The following is a 23,163-nucleotide window of genomic DNA, read 5'->3' on the forward strand; positions in this document are numbered from 1 at the left end:
CCATGGCCGGCGGCTGAGGCGGAAGGGGGGGAGAGAGAGACAGAATCCCAGGTGGGTGTGAGGGACTCCCTGGTCCTGAATGGGGTCTCTGTGGCACTAAAGGACCAGGTGCGCAGCCTGGGAGTCATTTTTGACTCACAACTGTCCATGGAGGCGCAGGTCAATTCTGTGTCCAGGGCAGCTGTCTACCAGCTCCATCTAGTATGCAGGATGAGACCCTCCCTGCCTACGGACTGTCTTGCCAGAGTGGTGCATGCTCTGGTTATCTCCCGCTTGGACTAGTCCCAATGTGGGGCTACCTTTGAAGGTGCGTAGACTGGGAGTCATTTTTGACTCACAACTGTCCATGGAGGCGCAGGTCAATTCTGTGTCCAGGGCAGCTGTCTATCAGCTCCATCTGGTACGCAGGCTGAGACCCTACCTGCCTGCAGACTGTCTCGCCAGAGTGGTGCATGCTCTAGTTATCTCCCGCTTGGACTACTGCAATGCGCTCTACGTGGGGCTACCTTTGAAGGTGACCCGGAAACTACAACTAATCCAGAATGCGGCAGCTAGACTGGTGACTGGGAGCCGCCACTGGGACCATACAAAACCGGTCCTGAAAGATCTACATTGACTCCCAGTACGTTTCCAAGCACAATTCAAAATGTTGATGCTTTAAAGCCCTAAACAGCCTCGGCCCAGTATTCCTGAAAGAGTGTCTCCACCCCATCGCGGACACTGAGGTCGAGCTCTGAGGGCCTTCTGGTGGTTCCCTCCCTGCGAGAAGTGAGGTTACAGGGAACCAGGCAGAGGGCCTTCTCGGTGGTGGCACCCGCTCTGTGACCCTCCCTTCATATGTCAAGTAGATAAAGAACTACATAGCTTTTAGAAGACATCTGAAGGCAGCCCTGAATTGGGAAATTGTTTTAATTTTTTTAAAATTTTGCAAATGTTTCACAACTATACGGGGTATAAATAATAAATTATCATTATAATTATTTCTCAAATGACCTTGGCACCCACAGACAACCGACCTGAGCCTGGAGAAATGGCCTCACCTGGCCCTCGTACTCTGATGGGAGAGGCCAGAACTCCGCCGGACTGCTTCCCAGAAGGTCGTCCTCAGATTTGCGGTGCTTGGCGATGGACAGCCTCTCTTGGAACTGAAAAGGAAGAGAGGGTTCGTTTCAGCATTTCCCGGTGGTTTACATCTCCAGCTGGCACAAGCTGCCCACTTTCCCCCATCTCCAGCAATAAGGATGAGATTCACCGAATCATGGGGTTGGAAGGGACCCCCAGGGGTCATCTAGCCCAACCCCCCGCAATACAGGAATCCCGGTTATAAGACAACGAGATCATGCAAGCCCCATGGGTTTGTTTGTGAGTGAGGGGGCTCCTCTATATCAACCCCCATTCTCTGAGGGGGCAGGTGGCAAGTCAATCAGCCAGCCCCAGAACGCGCGCACAACATTGATATCCCACATCCCCCCCCCAAGCAACTCAAGGTGGAATGGATTTCCCTGTAGGTTAAGCTGAGAGGCAGTGATTGGCCTGAAGACCACCCAGGGAGCTACATGGCTGAGTGGAGATTTGAGTCCTGGTCTCGCAGGTTCTAGTTAAAACACTTGTGGGTCTCCCAAAGTGAGTGGTACCGCCCTCTGGTGGGCATCAGGGATTACCTACAGGGGTGCTGAGAGGCAAGGGGGAAGCAGGGTGTTGCTGGCGGTGTAAAGAATTCCTGAAAGCTGGAACCATGGACTCACAGCTGTCCATGGAGGCGCAGGGCCATTCTGTGTCCAGGGCAGCTGTCTACCAGCTCCATCTGGTACGCAGGATGAGACCCTCCCTGCCCACAGACTGTCTTGCCAGAGTGGTGCATGCTCTAGTTATCTCCCGCTTGGACTACTGCAATGCGCTCTACGTGGGGCTACCTTTGAAGGTGACCCGGAAACTACAACTAATCCAGAATGCGGCAGGTAGACTAGTGACTGGGAGCGGCCGCCGAGACCACATAACACCGGTCTTGAAAGATCTCCATTGGCTCCCAGTACGTTTCTGAGCACAATTGAAAGTGTTGGTGCTGACCTTTAAAGCCCTAAACAGCCTCGGTCCTGTATACCTGAAGGAGCGTCTCCCCCCCGTCATTCAGCCCGGACACTGAGATCCAGCGCCGAGGGCCTTCTGGCGGTTCCCTCCCTGTGAGAAGCGAGGTTACAGGGAACCAGGCAGAGGGCCTTCTCGGTGGTGGCACCCGCCCTGTGGAATGCCCTCCCATCAGATGTCAAGGAAATAAACAACTAACTGACTTTTAGAAGACATCTGAAGGCAGCCCTGTTTAGGGAAGTTTTTAATGTTTGATGTTTTATTGTGTTTTTAATATTTTGCTGGAAGCTGCCCAGAGTGGCTGGGGAAACCCAGTCAGATGGGCGAGGTATTATTATTATTATTATTATTATTATTATTATTATTATTATTATTATTATATTCCCCAAAGCTGGTACCATGGGATCAAGTTCACCAATTTTGTTGTATTAATTAGAACAGCTTTTGCTGGGCTTTGAATAAGTGTGCAATTGTTACCGTTTTCAAATTTATTGAGTTATTATCCTCCTTAGCGGGTCATGCTATTCTGAATAACTGGAGATGAGTTCATGGAACAAAGGGGGCGGCAGCCCTAAAATGTTTGGGAGCTTCTGCTCTAACCATTGCACCACACTATCTACGTAGATCTGTGCACAGATAGGACGCAGGATAGATAGTGCAGCCTTCGCCAACCTGGTGCCCTCCAGAGATTCTGAGCTATGACTCCTGCCAGACCCAGCCAGCATGGCTGACGGGAGTCGTAGTCACCCAGTGGGCACCACGTTGGGGAGGGCTGCGTCAAGAAGAGCTGGCGCCTTCCTACACAGACAAAACACGAGGTGGTCTGTGTGTGCACATGCGCAGCAAGTCAGAGTTTGGCGCTTTGTGCTGTCGGAGGGCACAGCCATAATAATGCTCTCCTGAGCAGGGCATTTCAAGGGTGCGGGGTTCGGAACGAGAGGAGCCCCCCCCCGACTGCCTCCCTGCCATGCTCCTGGTCTCACCCGCAGGGTCTGTCGCTCCCTGTCTCGCTGGTGCCGACGTTCTCCCTCGGCCTGAAGTTCCGCCAAGCGCCGCAGAGCCGCCTCCTTCTCCTGGCGGGAGAGCCAGACAAAGGCCTTCTCCCGGCATGGTGGGCGAGGGCGGGGAGGCTGTGGGCAAGGGCGGGGGGGGCAAGGTGGGGGGAGTGCAAAGGCAAAGGCAAGTCAGGAAGGTCTTCCGCACCCCAAAGGAAAAGCTCCCCACCAGCACAGGGGCAGCAAACGCACCCTCCAAATGTTGGCCGGACTCTCAGCCTCTGTCTTGCCTAACCATTGGGCCTGCTGGCTGGGGCGGACGGGGGTTGTAGTCCGGCAAGATCCGGAGGCTGCCGTGTTGGCTGCTGCTGTGCTGGTAGCTCTAGCCCACCCATGACACACCTGGGACCTTCTAGACAGGGCCGGTTCAAGACATTTTGCCACCTGAGGCCGAGGACAAGCTCAGCATCTGCCGCCTGAGGCCACAGTCTCCCTCTGCCTCCTCTCAGGACCGGCCCTTCTTCCAGATATTCTGAGCACAGCTTGACGGTTTACAAAACCATCCCCCAAATACTCTTGCCCCACTTTCTCCCCAGGCCAGACCTCTCCCTTCCTCGAGCGCTTCCTCCCAACTTTGAACCTCCCTGGATGGAGTGCAGAAGGGACAGGTGAGCTGTAGAAATCAGCCTACCTTGCAAAGAAAACATGTAGCTGTGTGGGGCATGGACAAATTTTGTGCCTACACACACACACATACACACACACACACCAGTATGTGGCCCTGCAGGAGGGAATGTGGCCCTCAGGCAAAAAATGTTCTCCCTCCTTGACACAGAAAATTTACGGCGTGAGATCAATAAAAGCAAGGGCTGCATTTCCCTTACCTGGTGCCCACTTGCCTCTTCTGAAGCCGCACTGCGGGAGCTGCCTGCCATCGCCCTGGAGCCGCCGTCCACCTCAGAGTAAGCAGCCGGCTCTTCCCAGAATGAAGAGATCATAGAGCCTGTGGAACTCGTGTCAACTTCACCGTCCTGGTGCGGTGCAGAGAAAGGAATCAAGACAGGGAGGGTATCAGATTGGCGACAGTCCAAGACAGTTTGCTGCCTGCGGCAAAGGACAAGTTGGCACCTTCTGCCATTCCACACATAGCTTCAGCAGTGGCAATGGGGCAACACTCTTGGGGCAGTAGGGTAGGGTAGGGGGTTGCGAAAATCTGCAGTCAAAATGACCATTATGTTTGCTAAATAAGCCTATGAAGAGTTTAAGACTCACAGAGTTCCTTTATTCCTGGAGAAGACAGGCGTGTGTGGTGTCGTGTTCCCTACACCCTGTGGCAGAAAATAGGACAAAAGATCTTTATCTTTTCCCCTTCCTCTCTCTTTCTTCTTTCAAGCCAGAGCCCAGACTTCATTTTGAAAACTAATTTTGCACTTTGTAACAAAGAAGTATTTTCACCTGCATTCACCTTTGATGCATTTGCTGCCTGCACTGAAATGTAAGTAAACCTTTTGTTTTTACTAAAACATGTGGTTCCTTCTTAGCAATGGGGGCAGAGAGGGAAAAGTTCCGCAGACCCCAGATAAGCAGGGATAAAAGGTGAGATTACCTCATTCCTAGCTTCCAGTAAGCTGCAAAAGCGCATAAGTGCTTTTACTCTGCTAAAAGGGACCTGCAGCCTGTTTTCCTTCATATTTCTCTCCCACATGTGGGATAGGAGGTTTAAATTACATTTTACAGATTTAATCCTCGATCTATCTCCATCAAAGCGGCACACAGCTCTGTCCCTTCTTTCTCACTTTCAACAAATCCAGGAGGTGGCATTTCCCACTACTTTCTGGGCATAGCTGTCATGTTTTCCCTTTTCTCGCGAGGAAGCCTATTCAGCATTAGGGAATTTCCCTTAAAAAAAGGAGAACTTGACAGCTATATTTCTGGGAGGAAGAGGATGGGGACAAACCTTGAATTATTTGGCTCTGTTCCCCCATTGTCTCTGGTGCTATCTGCTGCCGGGCTCCTTGCTGTCCACCCTACCACTCCCAGTGGGCAAATGCCATCAAAGTTCTAAATACATACAGGTGTACTTGCTTCCTCCTTTCCTCCACTTCCTCCTGCCCCACAGCTGCCCCACTTCTGTGCCCTAAACCAGGCCCTGATCCCACCTGTCCCACACTTACCCAAGACACTCCAGAGTGCCTCTCGGGCTGGGCTATGCAGATGGAGCTCTCTCTGGACAGGCCCACGCCAAGAGCTGCTGGTGTCCACACGGGCTCTTCGTCACGCTCTCCAGGGCTGGGGGGAGACAGCATGGCCATGGCGGTGGGCTTCCAGGTGCCAATGGGGGCCTGCTCCCACAGGGGAGATGCCTCCAGCCGTCTGCTCGGCGCTCCAGGCTCCAGACCTCCCTGGTCTGAGTGGTACCTCCCAGGGGCTGAGAGCAACCTTGGTTGAGGTCCTTCACCTGGCAAGGCTTCCGTCAATCTCTGTTCCTGTGGTCCTTCCATCCCTTGAGAATCAAGGGCCCCCACCTCTCCCTGGCGCTCCTGTTGCCTGCACACCCGGCTCAGCTTCACGCCTTTTAATTCTGGGAGATGGCGCTGCACCCCGTCTTCCGCCTGGAAATGCTCATCCATGTGCTGGACCTTGTGTTCCCTCTGATTCTGGCGAAAGAGGGTGTTTGGGTCCCTCACTTCCTTGGGAGTTCCTTGACGGTTTGGGAAATTGCTCTGGGGCAGAAGAGCTTGATGCGGCTCTCGGGATGAGGGCATCTCCCTATCCTGAGAACATGGGTCTTCTTCCGCCCTCCTCATTCCCTGGGTGTCCTCAAGGTCTTGAGTCCTCGTCAACTCCTGAGGGTCAAGAGACTTGGACCTCCCCAGCAGAACTCCCCACAACTCCAAGCGATGCTGCTCGTGGGGCTCTGTGGGTGCTGGTTCCAGCTGGGCCACCCTCCCCTCAGCTTTAAGGGAACCCCACCCAGCCTGTGGCTCCATGCTTTCCTGGGACTGGAAAACGTGGGGATCAGTCACTCCTGGAACCTCAGCAGATGCCTCTGGTGAACATTCTTGCCCCGGGATTTTCTGAGGTGCCTTCAGCTTTGGCGACCTCACATGTCTTCCTGGGGGCTGACAAGGCCCCTCAACTCCCTTCTGGCTTGGGGGAGGCTGAGGGCTCCTCTGCTGACCTTGCCGTGTCTCAGGTGTCTCAATGGCCTCCTGATCTGTTGGTGGAGGCTGGCAGGACTCTGAACCTCTCCACTCCTGAGGAATCTCAAGGCCAGTGGTGGTTCCCTGGGGTTCAGTTGCCGCTTGCTTCTCTGGTTCACCGAAATCTCCATTTTCATGTTGCTGTCGGGCCTCCCCACTCCTCAGCCCTTGGGGCTGAAGAGCTTCCAGTTCATGGTACAGCCCTCCCAGTTCCCGGAGCTGCTCAGGATCGACCTGGGGGGCCTTGTGAGGAGGAAGGGACTGGGGCAAACTGACCGGCTGAGCTATGAACATCTCATCTCTTTGCCCCTGAAGGAAGTCCTGGCTCACAGGCGGAGATCTGGGGGATTTGATGCTCTCCGCCTCCATTTTGCAACCTTCTCTGTGGGAGTCAAGACTCCCTTGAGTCCCTTCAGCATTGTCCAGTGTTCTCTGGTGCTGAAGAAGGTCCAGTTGACTTTGCCCTTGAGTGTTTTGTGACTTCTGCCCCACAAGTCCCTGAAGCGGCTCCCTCACCGGTTGGTCACGGGAGCTTTCTGGCCTTTGGACAAGACCATCTCCCCTTGTTGGGGTCCAGTGCCCAAGCGTCTTAGACTTCCTCAACAGGTTTCTCAGGAGCGGAGGGCTTTGTGCCTCCCTCTTTTGTTGAGGATCAAGAGACTGAGGCTCCACCAGTTCCTGGGGCTCTGGTTCCCTTTGCACAAACCCCTGGATCTGAAGAGTCTCGCTCTGAGAAGATTTCTGGAGGGGAAGCACCTCCAGTTCTTCACATTCTTTGGTAGGTGCGTTCAGCTGGGCACCCTTCAGTTCTTGGGGACAAAGGTCTCCTCCCCTGTTTCTCAGTGACCCCTGAACTTGGGGAGGCTCTATCTCCACCCGTCCAGTCTTCTGGGTCTCACACTCAAGTCCTTGTTGGAATTGAGGGCCCTCTATGTGTTTTGGAGGAAGTTCCTGAAGGGTTCCTGAATGGAGGACTGCTGCTCCTCTTAAATCCTGAGGTTCCATGTTTTGCAGATTAGTGGGATCTCCTGGTCCCTTTCTCTGGAGTTCCCTCAGGTCAAGAGACTTTGATTTTCCCAGACTCAGCCAAGGTGGTAGATCTTTTGTCTCCCTATGTGATAAGGGCAGCTCTGCTTGGGACGTCTCATCCTCCGTCAGCTCAAGAGTCTCTTGCATCTTTTCCTCAAGCCGAAGAAGACACGGTTGCCTTGCATCTGGGGGACCAACGCCCTCCAGATCCCTTTGCAAAAGCCCCTGAATCTGCAGAGGGTTCTGCTCCACCTGTGGAGCACCTGGTGTTTGGAAGGGTTCCTTTTCTTTCTGCCCTTGACACTGTTGGTTGTCTTCCTGCATTTCATTGGTGGCACCTGGATCCTTCTCTCCAAGCTTCTGCTGGGCGTGTGAGATCTCCTTGTCTCTCAACATCTTTTGCACAGAAGATCCATCTTCGTTCTTTGTAACCAACGTGTCCTGCAGAAGGTTCTTCACCACCTGTGTAGTTTTGCAAGATGTGACGTTTTCCAGCGCTTGGTTCTCAAGGACCTCAGGACAACCCTCTGCATATCTCAGAGCCTGGGGAGTTTCTAGTTCCTTTGAAGCCTGGCACCCAAAAGCTTGTGATCCTGACAGTTCCTGGGGCTCGAGAGACTTTGATTTCCTTAACAGAGCTCCCTGAGACTGAAAGGTTTCTTGTACATGGAAAGTTTGGGAAGATCTTTCCAGGGTGCCTTTCACCTCAGAGTGCTTGTCATCCATCTTGACCCCACAGCACTGTGATTCACAATGTCCCTTGGGATCCGCAGTTCCCTGGAGCTTGAGGTTCTCGGGATCTCTATGTGGTGAGCTCTCAGGTGGCCCCAGAAGCTCACGGGATTCCGACGATCTCTCCAAGCGGCTCTGAAGATGAGAAGGGCTTTCTGCACCTGGTCCCTGAGACTGAGGTGACCGTGATGTGGTCTCGGCCTCTGAGGCCTCCAGGTCTCTCTTTTCCTGAGATTTAAAGGCCCGAGTCTCGCTTTGTGGTTTCATCTGGAGATCTTCCTGAACCCGAAAGGCTGTGGTCTCTGGCTCTCTCTGAACTTGAGGGGACTCCTGCTCCCTGAGTTTCCGTGGCTTCTGGGTCTGAAGATCTCTTGGGTCAAGAGATTTTGATTTCCCTAGTAATCTTCCTGGGGGCAGGAGACATTCAGCCCTACTGTGTCCCTCTAGGGCTGAGCAACCATTCTCTTCAACCCTCCCTAGAGCCTCAGCCCTTTCTAGGCTCAGCTCCTTTCGGGGAAGGGACTGTGCCTCATCTGAAGGACCACAATCTTTTGTATCACACCCCAACACCCCCTGGGCCTGGAGAGATGTGGGTGGGGGGTGTCTGGTGTCTCGTCCCCCCTGGGGTTCCTGGGATGGATGAACATGGCAGCAGCCAACTTTGTTGGAGTCACACATTTTCGGCACTTTCCCTTGTGACAGAGAAGATCCCCGTTTATCTTGCTTCTTTGAGGATCTCTTCCCATCTTGGGGACCTTTTGCTGTGGGTGGAGATTTCTGGACAGGAACAGCACTGGTCTCTTTCAGCACCCGAACATCATGGGCCTGAGGGGTTTTCCGGGGGGTTTGAGTTGCTTCTGCTCTCCGCAAGCCCTGAGACCCCAAGTCCACCTCAGGGAGAGTTTCCTGAGGCTGTGGAGATTTTGGGGCCTTCCTTTCCTCCTCCAGCACCTGAGAAGTTTCTGGTTCCCTCGGTTCCTGGGGATGAACAATATTCTGGTGCACATGTTTTGTTGACTTCTGGGCCTCGGTCTGTAGCTCCCCCTGGAGATGGGCTGCTGTGGGTATTTCTGTTTCCTGGGGCTGAGGAGAGACTGACAAATTCCCATGTTGCGTCTCTTGCTGGGCCACCTCCAAGGCCCACCACAGAAGAGGGGGTGTTTCTGGACTGCTACGTTTCTGGTGCTGAGGAACCCTTGGGTCCCCTTCTGGCCCTGACTGTGGCTGTGTGCCACCCTTCCCTAGGTCTGTTTGGGTGGCCTGTGATCTCCTTGGTTCTTTTAGGGTTTGGGGACTCTGGGAGGCTATTTCTCCCTGCTGCCCATAAGAAGCACCCTTCTCTGCCTGGATCTGGGTCTGAAAGGGACGTGGCCTCCTCAGCTCGAATGATTTCGCCTTCAGTTCTAGAACCCTCCACAGGAGGGGTGGAGATTCCAGGCTTCTGTGTTCCTCAGGGTGAAGAACCATTTCGGGCATTCTCTGGGCCTGAGACATTTCTGGAAGCTTCTTTTTGTCAGGCTGAAGGGCCTGTAGAGCCTCCGATCTTTGAGAAACTGTCCCTGGGTCCTCTGATGGCTCGAGCTCTCTTTGTTGGTGTGCTTCCTGGCTATCAGAAGCTGCTGTCTTCTTCTGTGGGGTTCCCTGGGCTTGGTGTGCTTCCAGCTCCCTTGTTTCTTGACTTGGAAAGGTCTCCCTCTCCCTTAGAACTGGAGCATATAATTCCTCAGGTGGGGCTCTCTGAGCTGGCAATGCTCCATTTTCTGCCTGGGCCTGAGAGGCCTCAGCTTCCCTCAGTTCCTGAGGAGTAAGAGTATCTGGAACTTTCCACCCCTGTGGCCTATGAGCTTCTGGTCCCACCGGCGGCCTTCTCTGTGACAGAACCACCAGTGACTTCTTCAGCTTGTGCTCTTCTGATTTCCTCATCTCAAAAGATTTCGACTTCAGTTCCACAGCCCCCCACAGAAGAGGAGGAGACTCTGGTTTCTGGCCTCTTTGGGGCCGAGGACCCCACATCTCCTTTTGTGGCGCTGTCTCTGGAGTCTGTCCGTCTTCCAGACTCTTCACGTCACAGGGCTGTGATCCTCCTGAATGTCTGGGCCATCCCAGCTCCCTCTTGGAAATTTCCTCGCTCTGAAGTATTTGTTGACTTCTCTGTGGAGATTTTTCAACTAGGCGGCTTTCCCTCTCCCTCATTTCTTGAGACATTTCTTGTCTCTGTCCTTGGGTGAGAACACCTGATTGTCCCACCAAAGTTTCCTGAGGAGTTTCTGATGTTCTCTCCCTCAGGCGATGACAGGCCTGCAGATCAGTTGGCATCCGTTTCTCCACTTGGGGATCCTTTTCTGCTTGGGGCCAAGGAGCCTTTGGTTCCTTCATCTTCTGGCAGTAAAGGATGCTCGGCCTTGGAGCCTCCGGTCGCAGCCCTGGACTCAGAAATACATCTTTTTTCCTCATCTCAAACGATTTTGCCTTCTGCCACATAATTCTCCACAGAAGAGGCGGAGATTCTGGACTTCTGCACTCTGGGGACTGAGGAACCTGTGTCTGCCTTTGTGGAATTATGACACCCTTTGCTCCCTCAGTTGAAAAGCCCTGTGTTTCATTCACATTTTGAGACCTAGTAACCCTCACCCCTTTCTGGGCCATCTCTTGCTCTTGAAAGGCCTCCTGTTCTTTCAGGGAAACTTCCCGATGGCTCTGTGGTTCCTTCTTTGCCTCAAAGTCCTCTGGTTTCTGGCATTCTTGGGCCTGAAGAGCTTCTGCACCCATTTGTGGGTGCAGGGGCTGGGTGCCAGGGACTTGCAGCTCCCTCAGTTCCTGGGGCCAAAAAGCTGGTGACCTCCTCAGCTCAAGAGACTTTGACTTTCTCCACAGATTCCTGCAGTGAGGAGGGGTTTCAGGGTGGGAAAGTTCTGGTCCTTGCTGGCCTTGTGGGGTTTCCAGGCCCTCTGTCTTCTCCAGGAGCACCCCCTCAGCTTGGGTCAGCTCCTGTTCCTGCTGCAGGCAACCATGATGGGACCTTCCTTGAGGTCCTCCTGGGATGTGAAGGCCTTCCAGCTGCCTCACACCCTGTAACTTTGTCATCTCCTCAGATTCAAGACTCAACGGCTCTGGGACCTGAATGAGGGCTTCACGGCTTTCTGGAAACTTCTGATGCTGTGGGCCCACCCTCAAATCATGGCTCCTCAGACCCTCCTTCTCCGTCTGTGAAGTTCCCTCAGCTTCCCGTTCCTGGGGCTGAAGAGCTTGAGGATATCCACATTTCTGAGGTCGACATACCTCCTGCTGAATCTGTGGCGACCCCCATGGCCTTGCCCTGGATAAATGCTGGGGCTCAAGAGATTTCGATTTCTTCCAGAGAAACCTCTGGAGTTGGGAGGGCTCCGGAAACCTCAGGTCCTGCTGGCACGGACTCTTGACATGTCTCGTGTCTGGATCCTGAAGGACCAGGGACTCCTTGTGGACATCTTTGTGGGTCTGAAGGACCTCCCATGGTGGAGTAGCCTCTGACTCTCTCCATTCTGGGGGTTCAGGGAACTGTGTCCCCTGGGTGTGAAAGGCTATTTGACTCCTCTCACTCTGTGGGACTACTGGTTTCTCAGATGCAAGGGGCTCCTGCTGAGATTCCAGATCTGAAGTCTCCCTCGTTTCGTTTTCTTGAAGGACTTCTGTTTCCCTCTGTGGAATATACTGGAGGTCACCATGGGTCAGGGCATCGACGGCTTCCATCTCCCTACCCTGCGCTCCTGGGAGGTGGGGCATCCCCCGTCCTCCAGGTGGGGTTTGCTGAGGGATTTCCGCATCCCGCAACCCTTGGGGCAGTGAATCCTGGCACAACAGGAACTCCAGGGACCCCAAGGATTTTGATTTCCTCAGCAGCGCAACCTGTGGCTCTAAGGTATCCAGACTCAACTCCCGGAGCAGAAGGCCTTGCTCAGCCTGAATCTCTTTGTCCTGAGGGAGGTTCCAGTTGCCTCCAGGAGCTACGGAGCCCTGTGGGGGCCCTGAATCTTGAAATCCTTTTTGCTTCTCACGTTCAGAAGTCTCTGGTTTCCTCAGCAAAGGCTCACCGTCTCTCTGAGGTATCTCATCTGCAGTAAGGGCTTCAGATGAGGACGGTTCCTGGGCGAGGTGCAACTCCCGCTCTGTCTGCAGAGTTCCCTAGAAATCAAATTAAAGTTAGTGAAATATACTCGGAGTCGAGAGTGAATTTCATGCTCTTTATTCAGCTCGTAGTCATCAAGGAAAAGAAGAGAAGAAGAATGCCCTTTTCCCAAAACCATCTGCTTATATACATTATTTTCACAATGGGCTTTGTGTGATTGGCTACTTCAGGGCTACACCTGTGGGCCAATCAGTTTGTGGATTGACTTCTGCCAGCAGCCTGATTGACTGCTCCTGCAGGCCAATCAGGTTGCGGATTCACTTCTGCCAGCAGCCTGATTGGCTTGCTCCTGCAGGCCAATCAGGTTGCGGATTCACTTCCACCTGGAGTTGGATTGGGTGGCTCCTGCGGACCAATCAGACTGCTGATTCTGGATCCTATTGTTCTATGATTCAGCTCAGTACATAACAGTTAGACTCAATGAAGTCCCATAAAACCAGATATGAGCACCTCCTCCTTCTGGAAACGAATACTGAGGAATCAGCACCTGTTATCTCTCTGGCAGGGACAAGCAGCGTGGCGGCCCTGTAGGTCTACAAGACCCTTAATCCATAGGAACATAAGCAGAGCCCTGCAGGATCAGGCCCATGGCCCATAACAAGGATCAGGGCAATGGCCCATTTGGCCCAGCACCCTGTTCTCACAGTGGACAAGCAGATGCCCATAGGAAACCTGCAAGCAGGATTCGCACTCAAGACACCTCTCCCCTCCTGCAGTTTCCAGCAGCTGGTATTCAGCATTGCTGCCTCCGACTGTGGACGGCAGAGCAAAGCCATCCTGGCTAGGAGCCATGGAAAGCCCTCTCCTCCTCCTCCAGGAATTTCTCTTTTAAGGCCATCTAGGTTGGTGGCCATCATTTCCTCCTGCGGAAGGGAGTTCCACCGTTTAACTCTGCACTGCGTGAAAAAGGACTTCCTTTGGTCTGTCCTGACTCCTGAATCTTCCCACATTCAGCTTCACTGGACGTCCACAAGTTCTAGGGTTACAAGAGAGGGAGAGGAACTTCTCTCCATGCCAGGCATGGGCGTACCCAGGATCAAAACTTGGGGGGGGGGCAAGGGGAGGGGCCAAGGCACGGAAGGGGAGGGGCCACAAAGTGGGCGGGAACGGCGAACTCGCGCTCCGCCGGGCTGTGCCCCTCCCTAGCAGCAGGGCTGGTAGGCGGAGGTGGAGCCCAGCCCAGCGGAGCGCGAGTTCGGCGTTCCCACCCACCGCGCCGCGCTCCCTGGTTCCCCGCCGCGCTTGGCCTTGCCTGAGGGCGCGCCGGGGAGCTGGAGGGAGGGTGCGGCGCGGTGCGGCGGGAATGGCGAACTCGCGCTCCGCCGGGCTGTGCTCCGCCTCTGCCCACCAGCCCTGCTTCTAGAGTAGGGCAGCTGCCCTAACTTGCCGCATGGTGGGTACGCCCTTGATGCCAGGGACAATTTTCTTTAAAAGCTGTATCATGTCACTTACTGACACTCATCCAGGCTTTCTTTTGCACTGCGCTTTCCAGGTCCACACTTTAAAGCTCTGTGTCTGAGCGTGGGTTGTTGGGTGTTTTTTTGGTCCTGCCACTTTCCCCGGGAAAACCTGCATTTCACTGCAGAATCAGAGCAAAGGGCAATCTGTGGGGAACCAGATTGTCTTTCATTTATTTGTTCATCCTTTAGAAGATCCCATTCTAATAATAATTCTTTTACTTTAGACAGTATTTTTTTGTTACTTCCTAATAATACTTTTCTGTAATTTTGATTTTTCTTTTCCAAAGCCTGTTTTTTTTAACCCAAGGTAAAAACATTATTTAGTTGATGATATTGGAGCCAGCCCATGAGATGGTACCTAATTTCTTCAAACGTTTTCAATTTTAGCTGGCCCTGCTCTTGTCTTACTAGTTGGTTATACGTTGCCCAATTCCCTGACAGATTTATTTTTTTTAACTGAAAATGCTTCTAATGGTGACAGCCACCATGCTGTATATGGTTCCAACAAAGGTTGCTAAGTGGTCCACACCTTATATAAAGCGCTTCTAATGATGTGATTCATGAAGCCTTTGTGGACCTTTCCCTTGTTGCAACCTAGGTAGGCATGCCACCCAAATCTGTTGTTGAAACTCTCTAAGTCCAGGATGTCTAAATTTTCCAGCAGAATCCAGTCTTTTAACCATATTAAGCACTTGGCTTCATAATAGATTTTAAAATTTGGAAGTGCAAAACCTCCTCTTTCTCTCCTGTCTGTTAGAAGTTTATGCTTGATACGAGGTTTCTTTCCTTGCCACAAAAATTTATTCAAAGCCTTCCTCCATTCCTCAAAACAGTCTATTTTTTGTTATTATTGGAATTATCTGGAACAGGAAGAGTAGCTTGGGAAGTATACTCATTTTTATCATTGTCTTTTGCTCTGTTTCAATGGTAAAATGTGAGTTTTTGCACTGAAAGCGCTAGGACGAGAAGAAATCCACTCGGACATGGAGCGTTAAAGGACCTGTAGCTAGAAACACTGCCTGAAAGGAAGTCAGGACAACCCCTTACTTGCCTTTAACCTAAAAAGCCCCAATTTCTTTTTAAAAAAATAAAGAATCTTTATCACAAAACAATTTACATAGAACATAAACACAATGAAAAACAACATAAACAGACCATGGACACTGACAGCACCTCGTTTGACATTGCATGCCCTTTAACTTCCGATTCACCTCATTGTGCTTTGTATACCTTACTAGTCTATACGCACTTCATTTTTATTACTATTTTCAGTTAATTATCAGGGAAAAAATACTTTATAATTTCCTTTAACTTCAAGATTCAATCCAAATCTGTCAGGAGATTTGTGTCATTACAGTACTTTTTAAGATATTCTTTGAACATTGTCCAATCTTCACTAAATTTCTGGTTAGAATTTCCTCTTATTCTCCCAGTCGTCCTTGCAAGTTCTGAATATTCTATCATCTTTGCTTGTCAATCAGTTTTTTTTTGGGGGGGGGGGATTACATCGCCTTTCCAGTTTTTTGCTATTAAAATCCTCGCCGCTGTGGTTGCGTACATGAAAAGGGTTCTGTGGTTTGTTTGTTTTTTGTATTGTTTACAGTCAATTTCTGGGGCTGAGTTGCAGCCCAGCAACGCTTCAAGGGTCCCCTGAGCCTGAGGTTGCAACACTTCCATCTTCCCACATCCCATGGGGGTGCCCCATGTCTTGGGCCCCACTTAGTAAGTGGGTGGGCGAGCTTTCAAACTTACCCGTTGGCGGACAGAGCGCTGCTCCTCCTGGGGAGAGACGGGCTGCAAATCCCGGACCAGAGACGTCAGGGGTGCTTCCTGAAGTCGAGCGAGGAGTTTCTCAAAGAGTGCAGGGCAAGCGTCTCTCTCCTGGGGGTGAGACGGCAAGCGGTGAGCCTGAGCGACCGAGTCACGTATTGCTGTGGGTTTGTGGGTCTAGTATGGATGATGTCCTGGCTTCCTTCCAATTCCTGGGGTCCTGCACCCGGCGAGGGTTAGAATCCAGTGGAGGATTCTGTCGCTGAACTAGCCAGCCGAGGGCCTCAGCTGGACACCTAAGTCATCTCGCCAGAATCCCAAAAGAACGAGCTAAGTTGCGAGAACTGCAGCTAAGTAACGTGGGAACTGAAGGGGAGCAGCTGTCTGCATCTGGTGGCGCAGCAATGAAACTGCTAGCGCATTTGCAAAGCTAAGCAGGGTCCAGTATGGTGTCAGATTGGATGGGAGACCAAGTGCTGTGAATCCTGCATTGCAGGGGGTTGGACTAGATGACCCTCAGGTTCCCTTTCGTACTCTGCGAATTGCTTCTCTGCATCAAAACCCAGGTTGTAAACGTGTGCAAAAATAAACCATATTCCTTAAAGACTGTGGTCTCTGCTGTGCCTCCTTCCAAAGGAACACAGACCCTGGTTAAGGGCCAAGACCCCTGGAATTTTACCACCCCTTGGCAGAGATGAGGAAAAGACCTGAGTGCAAAGGAGGTGTTAGTATTTCACACCTCTGATGCTGCAGATGAGATGCCTGTCTGGGAAGAGTGTGGGAATGGAAGACAGTCTTATCTCTGTATGTACTATTGTACTGTACTTTTGTTTTTACGTGTTTCTGTTTCTTCTCTCGGAGCTGGAGAGAGAGAGAGAGGACACCATGATTCCTCTGTCTGTACACAGTGTGTAAATAAATACGTAGATTAGCTCTATGATGCCTCACACTTCTTGCTGTGTTATGCTAGAAGATTAGTGTGCATATATCATTTGATATACAGTGGTGCCTCGCTGGACGAAATTAATTCGTTCCAGGACTCAATTCGTCCTACGAAAGTTTCGTCTAGTGAGGCACCGTTTCCCATAGAAATGCATTAAAAGTTAATTAATGCGTTCCTATGGGCTCCGGGGGAACTGGTGGCGGCGGCGGCGCTTGCTCTCTTGGCTCGGGGAAGGCAGGCAGGCGCCACAGCGCAGATCCGACGAGGCTTCTCATCCAATCTGTGCTCTGTCGGTCGGGGTGGGGGGGAGCGGAGGACCCTCTGCTTCCCCCCCCCCACTGCCCGGGGATCGGACGAGGCTGGAGAAGCCTCGTCCCATCCCCGCAGTGTTGGGCGGGGGGGGAGCGGAGGATCCTCCGCTTTCCCCCCTACACTGCCTGGGGATCGGAGTCCCATCCCCGCCTTGTCGGGCCGTGGGGGGGGGGGGGAGCAGAGGATCAGGGAAGGCAAATGGCGAAAAGCTCCCGTCACGCCGCACTTCGGCTCAGGGACTGGCTTGGCGGCGGGGGGGAGATTCTTCCCCCCGTCGCCAAGCCAAAGCCGGCTTCCCTCGGCAGCCGCCGCCGCTTTGTGCCAGGCGGCGGGAGAAGCGGTTCCTCTGTTTTTCCCGCTATCGCCTGGCACAAAGCCGACATTGGACGGGGCTTCAGAGAGGTGCAGCGCTTCTCCGAAGCCCCTTCCTATGCTCCCAGGTGTCCGTGGCGTGGCGGCGGGGGGAGAAGTGGGGGAACGGATCCATTCCTCCACTTCTCCCCCCCTTTTTCCCACGCTACAGCCTTTGTGTTCCGCTGGTCTCTGCCGGTTGCCCCTCACCGGCAGAGACCAGCGGAACACAAAGGGGAATGAGCTGCAGCGCAAGAAGAAGGCAAAGGAAGATCAGCTGAGAGGCGCTGTCAGCTGTCAGCGCCTCTCAGCTGATCTTCCTTTGCCTTCTTCTTGCGCTGCAGCTCGTTCCCATTTCGCTAGAGGAATGCCCTGTAGGTTTTGTGATCGGAGGTTTTTATGGCCACGCTTCGCAAGACGAAGCGGCGGCCATAGAAAACCTCGTCGTCTTGCAAGGCAACCTCCGATCGCAAAACCTATTTGTATAGTGGAAAATTCGTCTAACAGGGCATTCGTCTAGCGAGGCACCACTGTATGTCGCTGAAGCGCACTGGAGAAGAAGCGAAATGCCTTTTCCAGAGCTGCGCATACCGGAGGATGCTCGGAGTTCGGGGGCTGCAGGGGCACCCCAGGGCGTTTTCCAACAGGAGGAGGAGGAAGTGGGCAAAATGTCATGTGGGGACGGAAGGGGAGAAGTCATGCTGGCTGGCTGGAGGAGGCCGTGACAGAGAGACATAGGGATGGTGCTTTAGAAGACACCTGAATCCACTGCTGCAATGCTGGAGAACTCTCCATAAAATTCAGATGTACTGTATCTCAAGGGGGATGCCACAGGGAAGAGGAAACAAGCTTGTTTTCTCCTGCTCTGGAGGATAAGACTCGAACCCATGGCATCAAGTTTCAAGAAAGGAGATTCTGATTAAACACCAGGAAGAACTTCCTAACAGCAAGAGCAGTCCGGCAGGGGAAGGTTGTGGACTCTCCTTCCTTGGAGGTTTTTAAGCAGAGGTTGGGTGGCCATCTGTCATGGATGCTTTAGCCGAGATTCCTACATTGCAGGGGGTTGGGCTAGATGACCCTTGGGGTCCCTTCCAACTCTACAGTTCTATGGTTCTATTATTCCTTTCATGAGCCCCGGATCTTTTGGGGCCCTTGGAGTGAGGCGGTTGTTCCCCCTTCCCACCCTCCATGCCTCGCTTACCCTGTCATTCGGGATCCCAGCCAGGCTCTCCAGGGTGCGGCTCAGCTCCTCCTGCTGCTCTCGCTGCAGATCCACCAGCACTGCAACGGCCCCATCCTGCCACGTCCCCTCCGCCCCGCTGGCTCTTCCTGGCTCCTTCAGCACCCGGGCGATGGCCTCGCACAAGGCCGGCGACGGGTCCTCTCTGCCGCACTCTGTGGGGCATGGCAGGCAATGTGTTAACGCAATGGGCGAGGGGACAGAGAGGCAAAAGCGCCGAAGGAAAGTCAGAGCTGGTGTGACGTGGGAGTTTGTGTGTCGGACCAACAGTTGGGAGAGACCAGGGTTCAAATCCATGCTCCCCCAACCAGTTGCTAGTTAGATGGACAAAAGCCAGAGTTGAGTGTGCCTGAGAGCTAGAAGCTGATAGGAGGCGGCCGGTTGAAATCTGTGCAAGAGAGACATGCTTGATTTCGACTTGGATCTAAGGCTGTGTATATGTGCAAATGGGATGTGGGTGGTGCTGTGGTTTAAACCACAGAGCATGGGGCTTGCTGATCAGAACGTCGGCGGTTCGAATCCCCGTGACGGAGTGAGCTCCTGTTGCTCTGTCCCAGCTCCTGCCAACCTAGCAGTTCGAAAGCACGCCAGTGCAAGTAGATAAATAGGTACGGCTGCGGCGGGAAGGTAAATGGCGTTTCCATGCACTCTGGTTTCCGTCACGGTGCCCCGTTGCGCCAGAAGCGCTTTAGTCATGCTGGCCACATGACCCAGAAAGCTGTCTGTGGACAAACGCCGGCTCCTTCGGCCTGAAAGCGAGATGAGCGCCACAACCCCAGAGTCGAATTAGACTGGACTTAACCATCCAGGGGCCCTTTACCTTTTTACCTATATGTGTAAATAAAGCCATATATCCTAAAGACACCACAGTCTCCACTGTCCCTCATTCCAAGGAAACCAAACCCTTGGAAGAGCTGGAATTTCTCCCTCTCTCCCCCCCTTCTTTCTTTCACACTCCTTCAATTGCTGTACCTGCTCCCAAAGGGGTCGGTTGCTTTCTGCCACGGCCTCTTTCGTGGGCACCCTCTGACTCAGCAAGAGCCAACAAGATCTGGATCAGGCAGGATCTGTCCCTCTCTTGCTGCAGCAGCAGGCGGTCCATCAGCACCTGCTATGGGGCGAGAAGCAGAAACACACGTGGCCTCCGTGGTCCCACATCTACAGTTCTATTGTTCCACGAATGCACTACCCAAGCCCAGGTGGCGAAAGCAAGGGGAGAAGGTTTCCATACTGGGAGCCACATTCAGCCAGGTCCAAAGGCCCTGACCTTGGATACATAAAACGGCCATGCATTTGAAGCAAGTTTCTTATTTTATGCGCCTTCCCCCCCCCCATCTCGCCTTAATTATGGCAGCATTATTCAAACAGGACAACCCGCCTCCTTTTAAAAATAACCCCCTTCTTTTGTGGGAATGTTCAGGGAGGCAGGAGAGGATATATTGTTTTATGAAATCCTTCCTAACTCACGCTAGCAAGTTGCTTAACTTAGCAGAGTTTTACATTCCCCTTTTAAACGCACAGTGGTTCACTTGTTGCAAGCTTGTTTAAGCTTCTCAATATTTACACAGTCTTGTGAAAAGTACAGTGGTATCTCGGTTTATGAACACAATTGGTTCTGGAAGTCTGTTCATAAACTGTAGCGTTCATAAACTGAAGCGAACTTTCCCATTGAAAGTAATGGAAAGTGGATTAATCTGTTCCAGACGGTCCGCGGGGTACTTAAACTGAAGCGTTCATAAACTGAAGCGAACTTTCCCATTGAAAGTAATGGAAAGTGGATTAATCGGTTCCAGACGGGTCCGCAGAGTACTCAATCTGAAGCGTACGTAACCCGAAGCATGGGTGTAATTGGTTCCGGAAGTCTGTTTATAAACTGAAGTGTTCATAAACTGAAGCGAACTTTCCCATTGAAAGTATTGGAAATTGAATTAATCCGTTCCAGATGGGTCCGCGGCGTTCGTAAACCGAAAATTCATAAACCGAGGTGTTCATAAACTGAGGTTCCACTGTATATATAAAAGAGGTTTACTCACACATTCAGTTCACAGATGGATCCCTGAAGGCAGACTTAGTTACAGAGTATATACATGTGAGTCTATCCCATATGGGAATAGTCCCTTTGTCCTCTGTTGGCTGAAAGCTGGAAGCCAACAGAGCATCTCTAGCTAAAAAGCTGCTGGCCCTACGATGGAGAGGAAGTCAAAAGAGAGAGTGTGCCTTGTCCTTTTGTGTTACCTGGGCAGGTAAGGTCACACACCCTCTAATCACATGCAAGAGGAAGTATGTCCCAGCCAGGAGGAAACAGGAAGTTTTATACCACCTGGAGCAAACATCCCCTTTCATGTCTACTCTAGGAATGTTGTACTCGACTGCTATCTATGTGTCACATCCCACATTTTTTGCCAAAGGGGTTTGCAAAAAGTAAAGCGCAAAAAGCAAAGCTGTGAAAAACGCGCAGCTTAAAGGCTCCTGCCAACCTATCCTACCCACTGACGGAGGAGTGTGCCTGCCGCCTCTCTGAAGGATATACTGTTATTCAAACTGTTGGATCGCTGCATTGATCATTGAATGGTGCGTTTGACCACTGCCTGGGCAGTTTCCTAGCAGAATGACCTCCCCGGAAAGGGATGTGCCCATTTTCTCTCTGTATGAGTAACAGCTCTGGGCTTGCCTCCTTCCATTTGCAGGCACGCACAGATCAGAGGCTCATGAGAAAGCAGAGAACAGGCTCTTCAAAAGGCAGGAAGCTGACAGGCACACTTGGGCCCTTTGCCTGGTGTTACATGTTCGCCTCTAGCTGGCGAGCACCAATATCCCATTTGGCTGATCCCATTTGGTTTTACCACCATCAATCTTCCTGACGCAGGTTTGGCCTCCTGCCATGCCGACTCTGGTCCACGCCCTGCGGCAAGCCGCAGCCGAGCCAACTCCAGGTGCCGAGCGCCGGGTTCGATGGGCTGCGAGTCCCAGAACCTGCCAAAGGAAGAGTTGCACAGAGTCAGCCGTGAACAGGAGTTGCCTGTGTTGATCTGAATTAGCATCTAAGCTGCTTGCTTTAGCTGTGCTTCCTGCATTGCAGTCTATGATTCTGCAAATTAATTCAAATGTATTAAATCTGTGCAGGTGTGTGCATCCTTTCCCTCTACACCTGTGAAGGAGGCTTGTAATGCAATCGCTGGAGCACCAAGGTGGATAATTCTTCTTTTCTTATTGGGGGTGTACCATAGCTCAGTGGCAGAACACCTGCTTTGCATGTAGAAGGTCCACGATAGGGATCTCCAGGCAAGACGGGCTGAGATTCACATTCTCTCGATAATGATTCAATGCGCAAGAAACTTCAGATATACAGTAACATACAACTCTCCGCATGGGAGAAGTTATGGAAGGAAGATTTAAAATTTACTGCGTGTAGTACATTGATAGAAAATTATATGAAGATGATGTATAGATGGTATTTAACTCCCAGTAAGCTAGCAAAAATGCATAAGACTAGCTCAAATATATGTTCGAAATGTAAAGAAAAGGAGGGCACCTTTTATCATATGTGGCGGACATGCAACACGATAAAACATGAAATTGTTTTTAGTTTGTTTAAAGGTATTATGAGAGAAGTTGCAATATTATAAATTGTGACTCATTGTTGGTAAAAATTATAAGTTAAGGGGAGAAATAATAGAAGGATTAGATATCGGAAAATTTTGTTAGAGATATGAATTAATTGTTTGATTGTTAATAATATAAATTGGGGGTTTATAGATTGGTATTGAATTGAAAAGGTATAGAATGAATTGTAACAAGAGGTTTAAAATATGGTGAGAACTGCTTAAAGGTAAATTTTAATAGGGACCCAATGAGGGGAGATCTGAGGAAGTTCACAATGTGATGAAAAGGTTAAGAGTAATATTCTTTTTTTCCTTTTCTTTTTCCTTTTTTGTATTTTTGCTGTTGTTGCTTGTTTTTTCTGTTTCTTTCTATTATGTGATGGTGAATTATTCTGTAAGGGTGGATTATTAATGTGAATTGATGGTTTTTGTTTCTTTTATAAAATCAATAATTATTTTTTTTAAATAAAATAAAATAAAATACACAACACCATTGAGACGTTCTCCCTGTCCCAAGGGATGGCTTGCTTGTGTAGGCCACCCTGCACACACACACACCCCAGGGGAGTCCTGGAGATATCATAAAGGCCACCCAACGGGCTCACCTTTCTCCCAAGAACAGCTCTATTGCAAGCAGAGCAGCTGGGAATGACGCCTCCTGCTGGACGAGCTCCGTCTGTGCGTGCAGACGTAACAGTTGGCGCGAGGTTTCTGGGTTGCTGCAGAGAGAGAGAGAGAGAGAGAGAGAGAGAGAGAGAGAGAGAGAGAGAGAGAGAGAGAGAGAGAGAGAGAAGCAGCATAGGGGATCCATTAGCCCAGTGTTGCGTGCACTGACTGGCAGTGGCTCTCCAAGGTTTCATGGAGGCGCCTCTCCCAGTCCAAACGGGAGATGCCATTTGGGATTGAACTTGCGACCTTCTGCATGGGCAGCTGGCGCTCTGCCACTGAGCTATGGGCCTTCACTTAATGGGAAGGCAAATCACGGCCTTGATCCATCTCCCTCCATACCTGCCAAGTTGCTGTCAGAGAAATAAGGGGCCAGGCCGGAAATAGCAGACCGGAAGTCACGCTGCCGCCATTTTGGAACTGGGCAAAGCAGCATCGAAAGTCACTTCTGAGCATGCTCCGCCCAGTTCCAAAATGGCCACCGCGCCAGAATAAACCAGGGAAAAACAAAAAAATCCGTTTTTTCAGCTAGGAACAGCTGGAAAAACAGGGATTTCCCGGGGAAAACGGGAGACTTGGCAGCTATGTCTCCCTCAGTACTCTCTACACC

The 23,163-nt window shown here is 51.6% G+C and overlaps 1 protein-coding gene across 1 annotated transcript in view; it reads right to left on the reverse strand.

Annotated features, from left to right (window-relative positions):
• Positions 1–23,163, reverse strand: part of LOC148684683 (uncharacterized) — a 39,897-nt gene that overhangs the window by 3,305 nt on the left and 13,429 nt on the right. Inside the window, exons 8-17 of the mRNA XM_088651917.1 lie at positions 22,493–22,606; positions 21,129–21,258; positions 19,258–19,396; positions 18,247–18,440; positions 15,392–15,550; positions 5,255–12,205; positions 3,925–4,111; positions 3,666–3,724; positions 3,069–3,215; positions 1,017–1,145 (exon numbers count right to left, since the gene is read on the reverse strand). Of these exons, the coding sequence (XP_088508043.1) occupies positions 1,017–1,145; positions 3,069–3,215; positions 3,666–3,724; positions 3,925–4,111; positions 5,255–12,205; positions 15,392–15,550; positions 18,247–18,440; positions 19,258–19,396; positions 21,129–21,258; positions 22,493–22,606 (8,209 nt within the window). The remainder of the gene's footprint in view (positions 1–1,016; positions 1,146–3,068; positions 3,216–3,665; positions 3,725–3,924; positions 4,112–5,254; positions 12,206–15,391; positions 15,551–18,246; positions 18,441–19,257; positions 19,397–21,128; positions 21,259–22,492; positions 22,607–23,163) is intronic.

This window comes from Zootoca vivipara, chromosome 9, assembly GCF_965207765.1.
Source record: "Zootoca vivipara chromosome 9, rZooViv2.hap1.1, whole genome shotgun sequence".
Taxonomy (NCBI): Eukaryota; Metazoa; Chordata; class Lepidosauria; order Squamata; family Lacertidae; genus Zootoca; species Zootoca vivipara.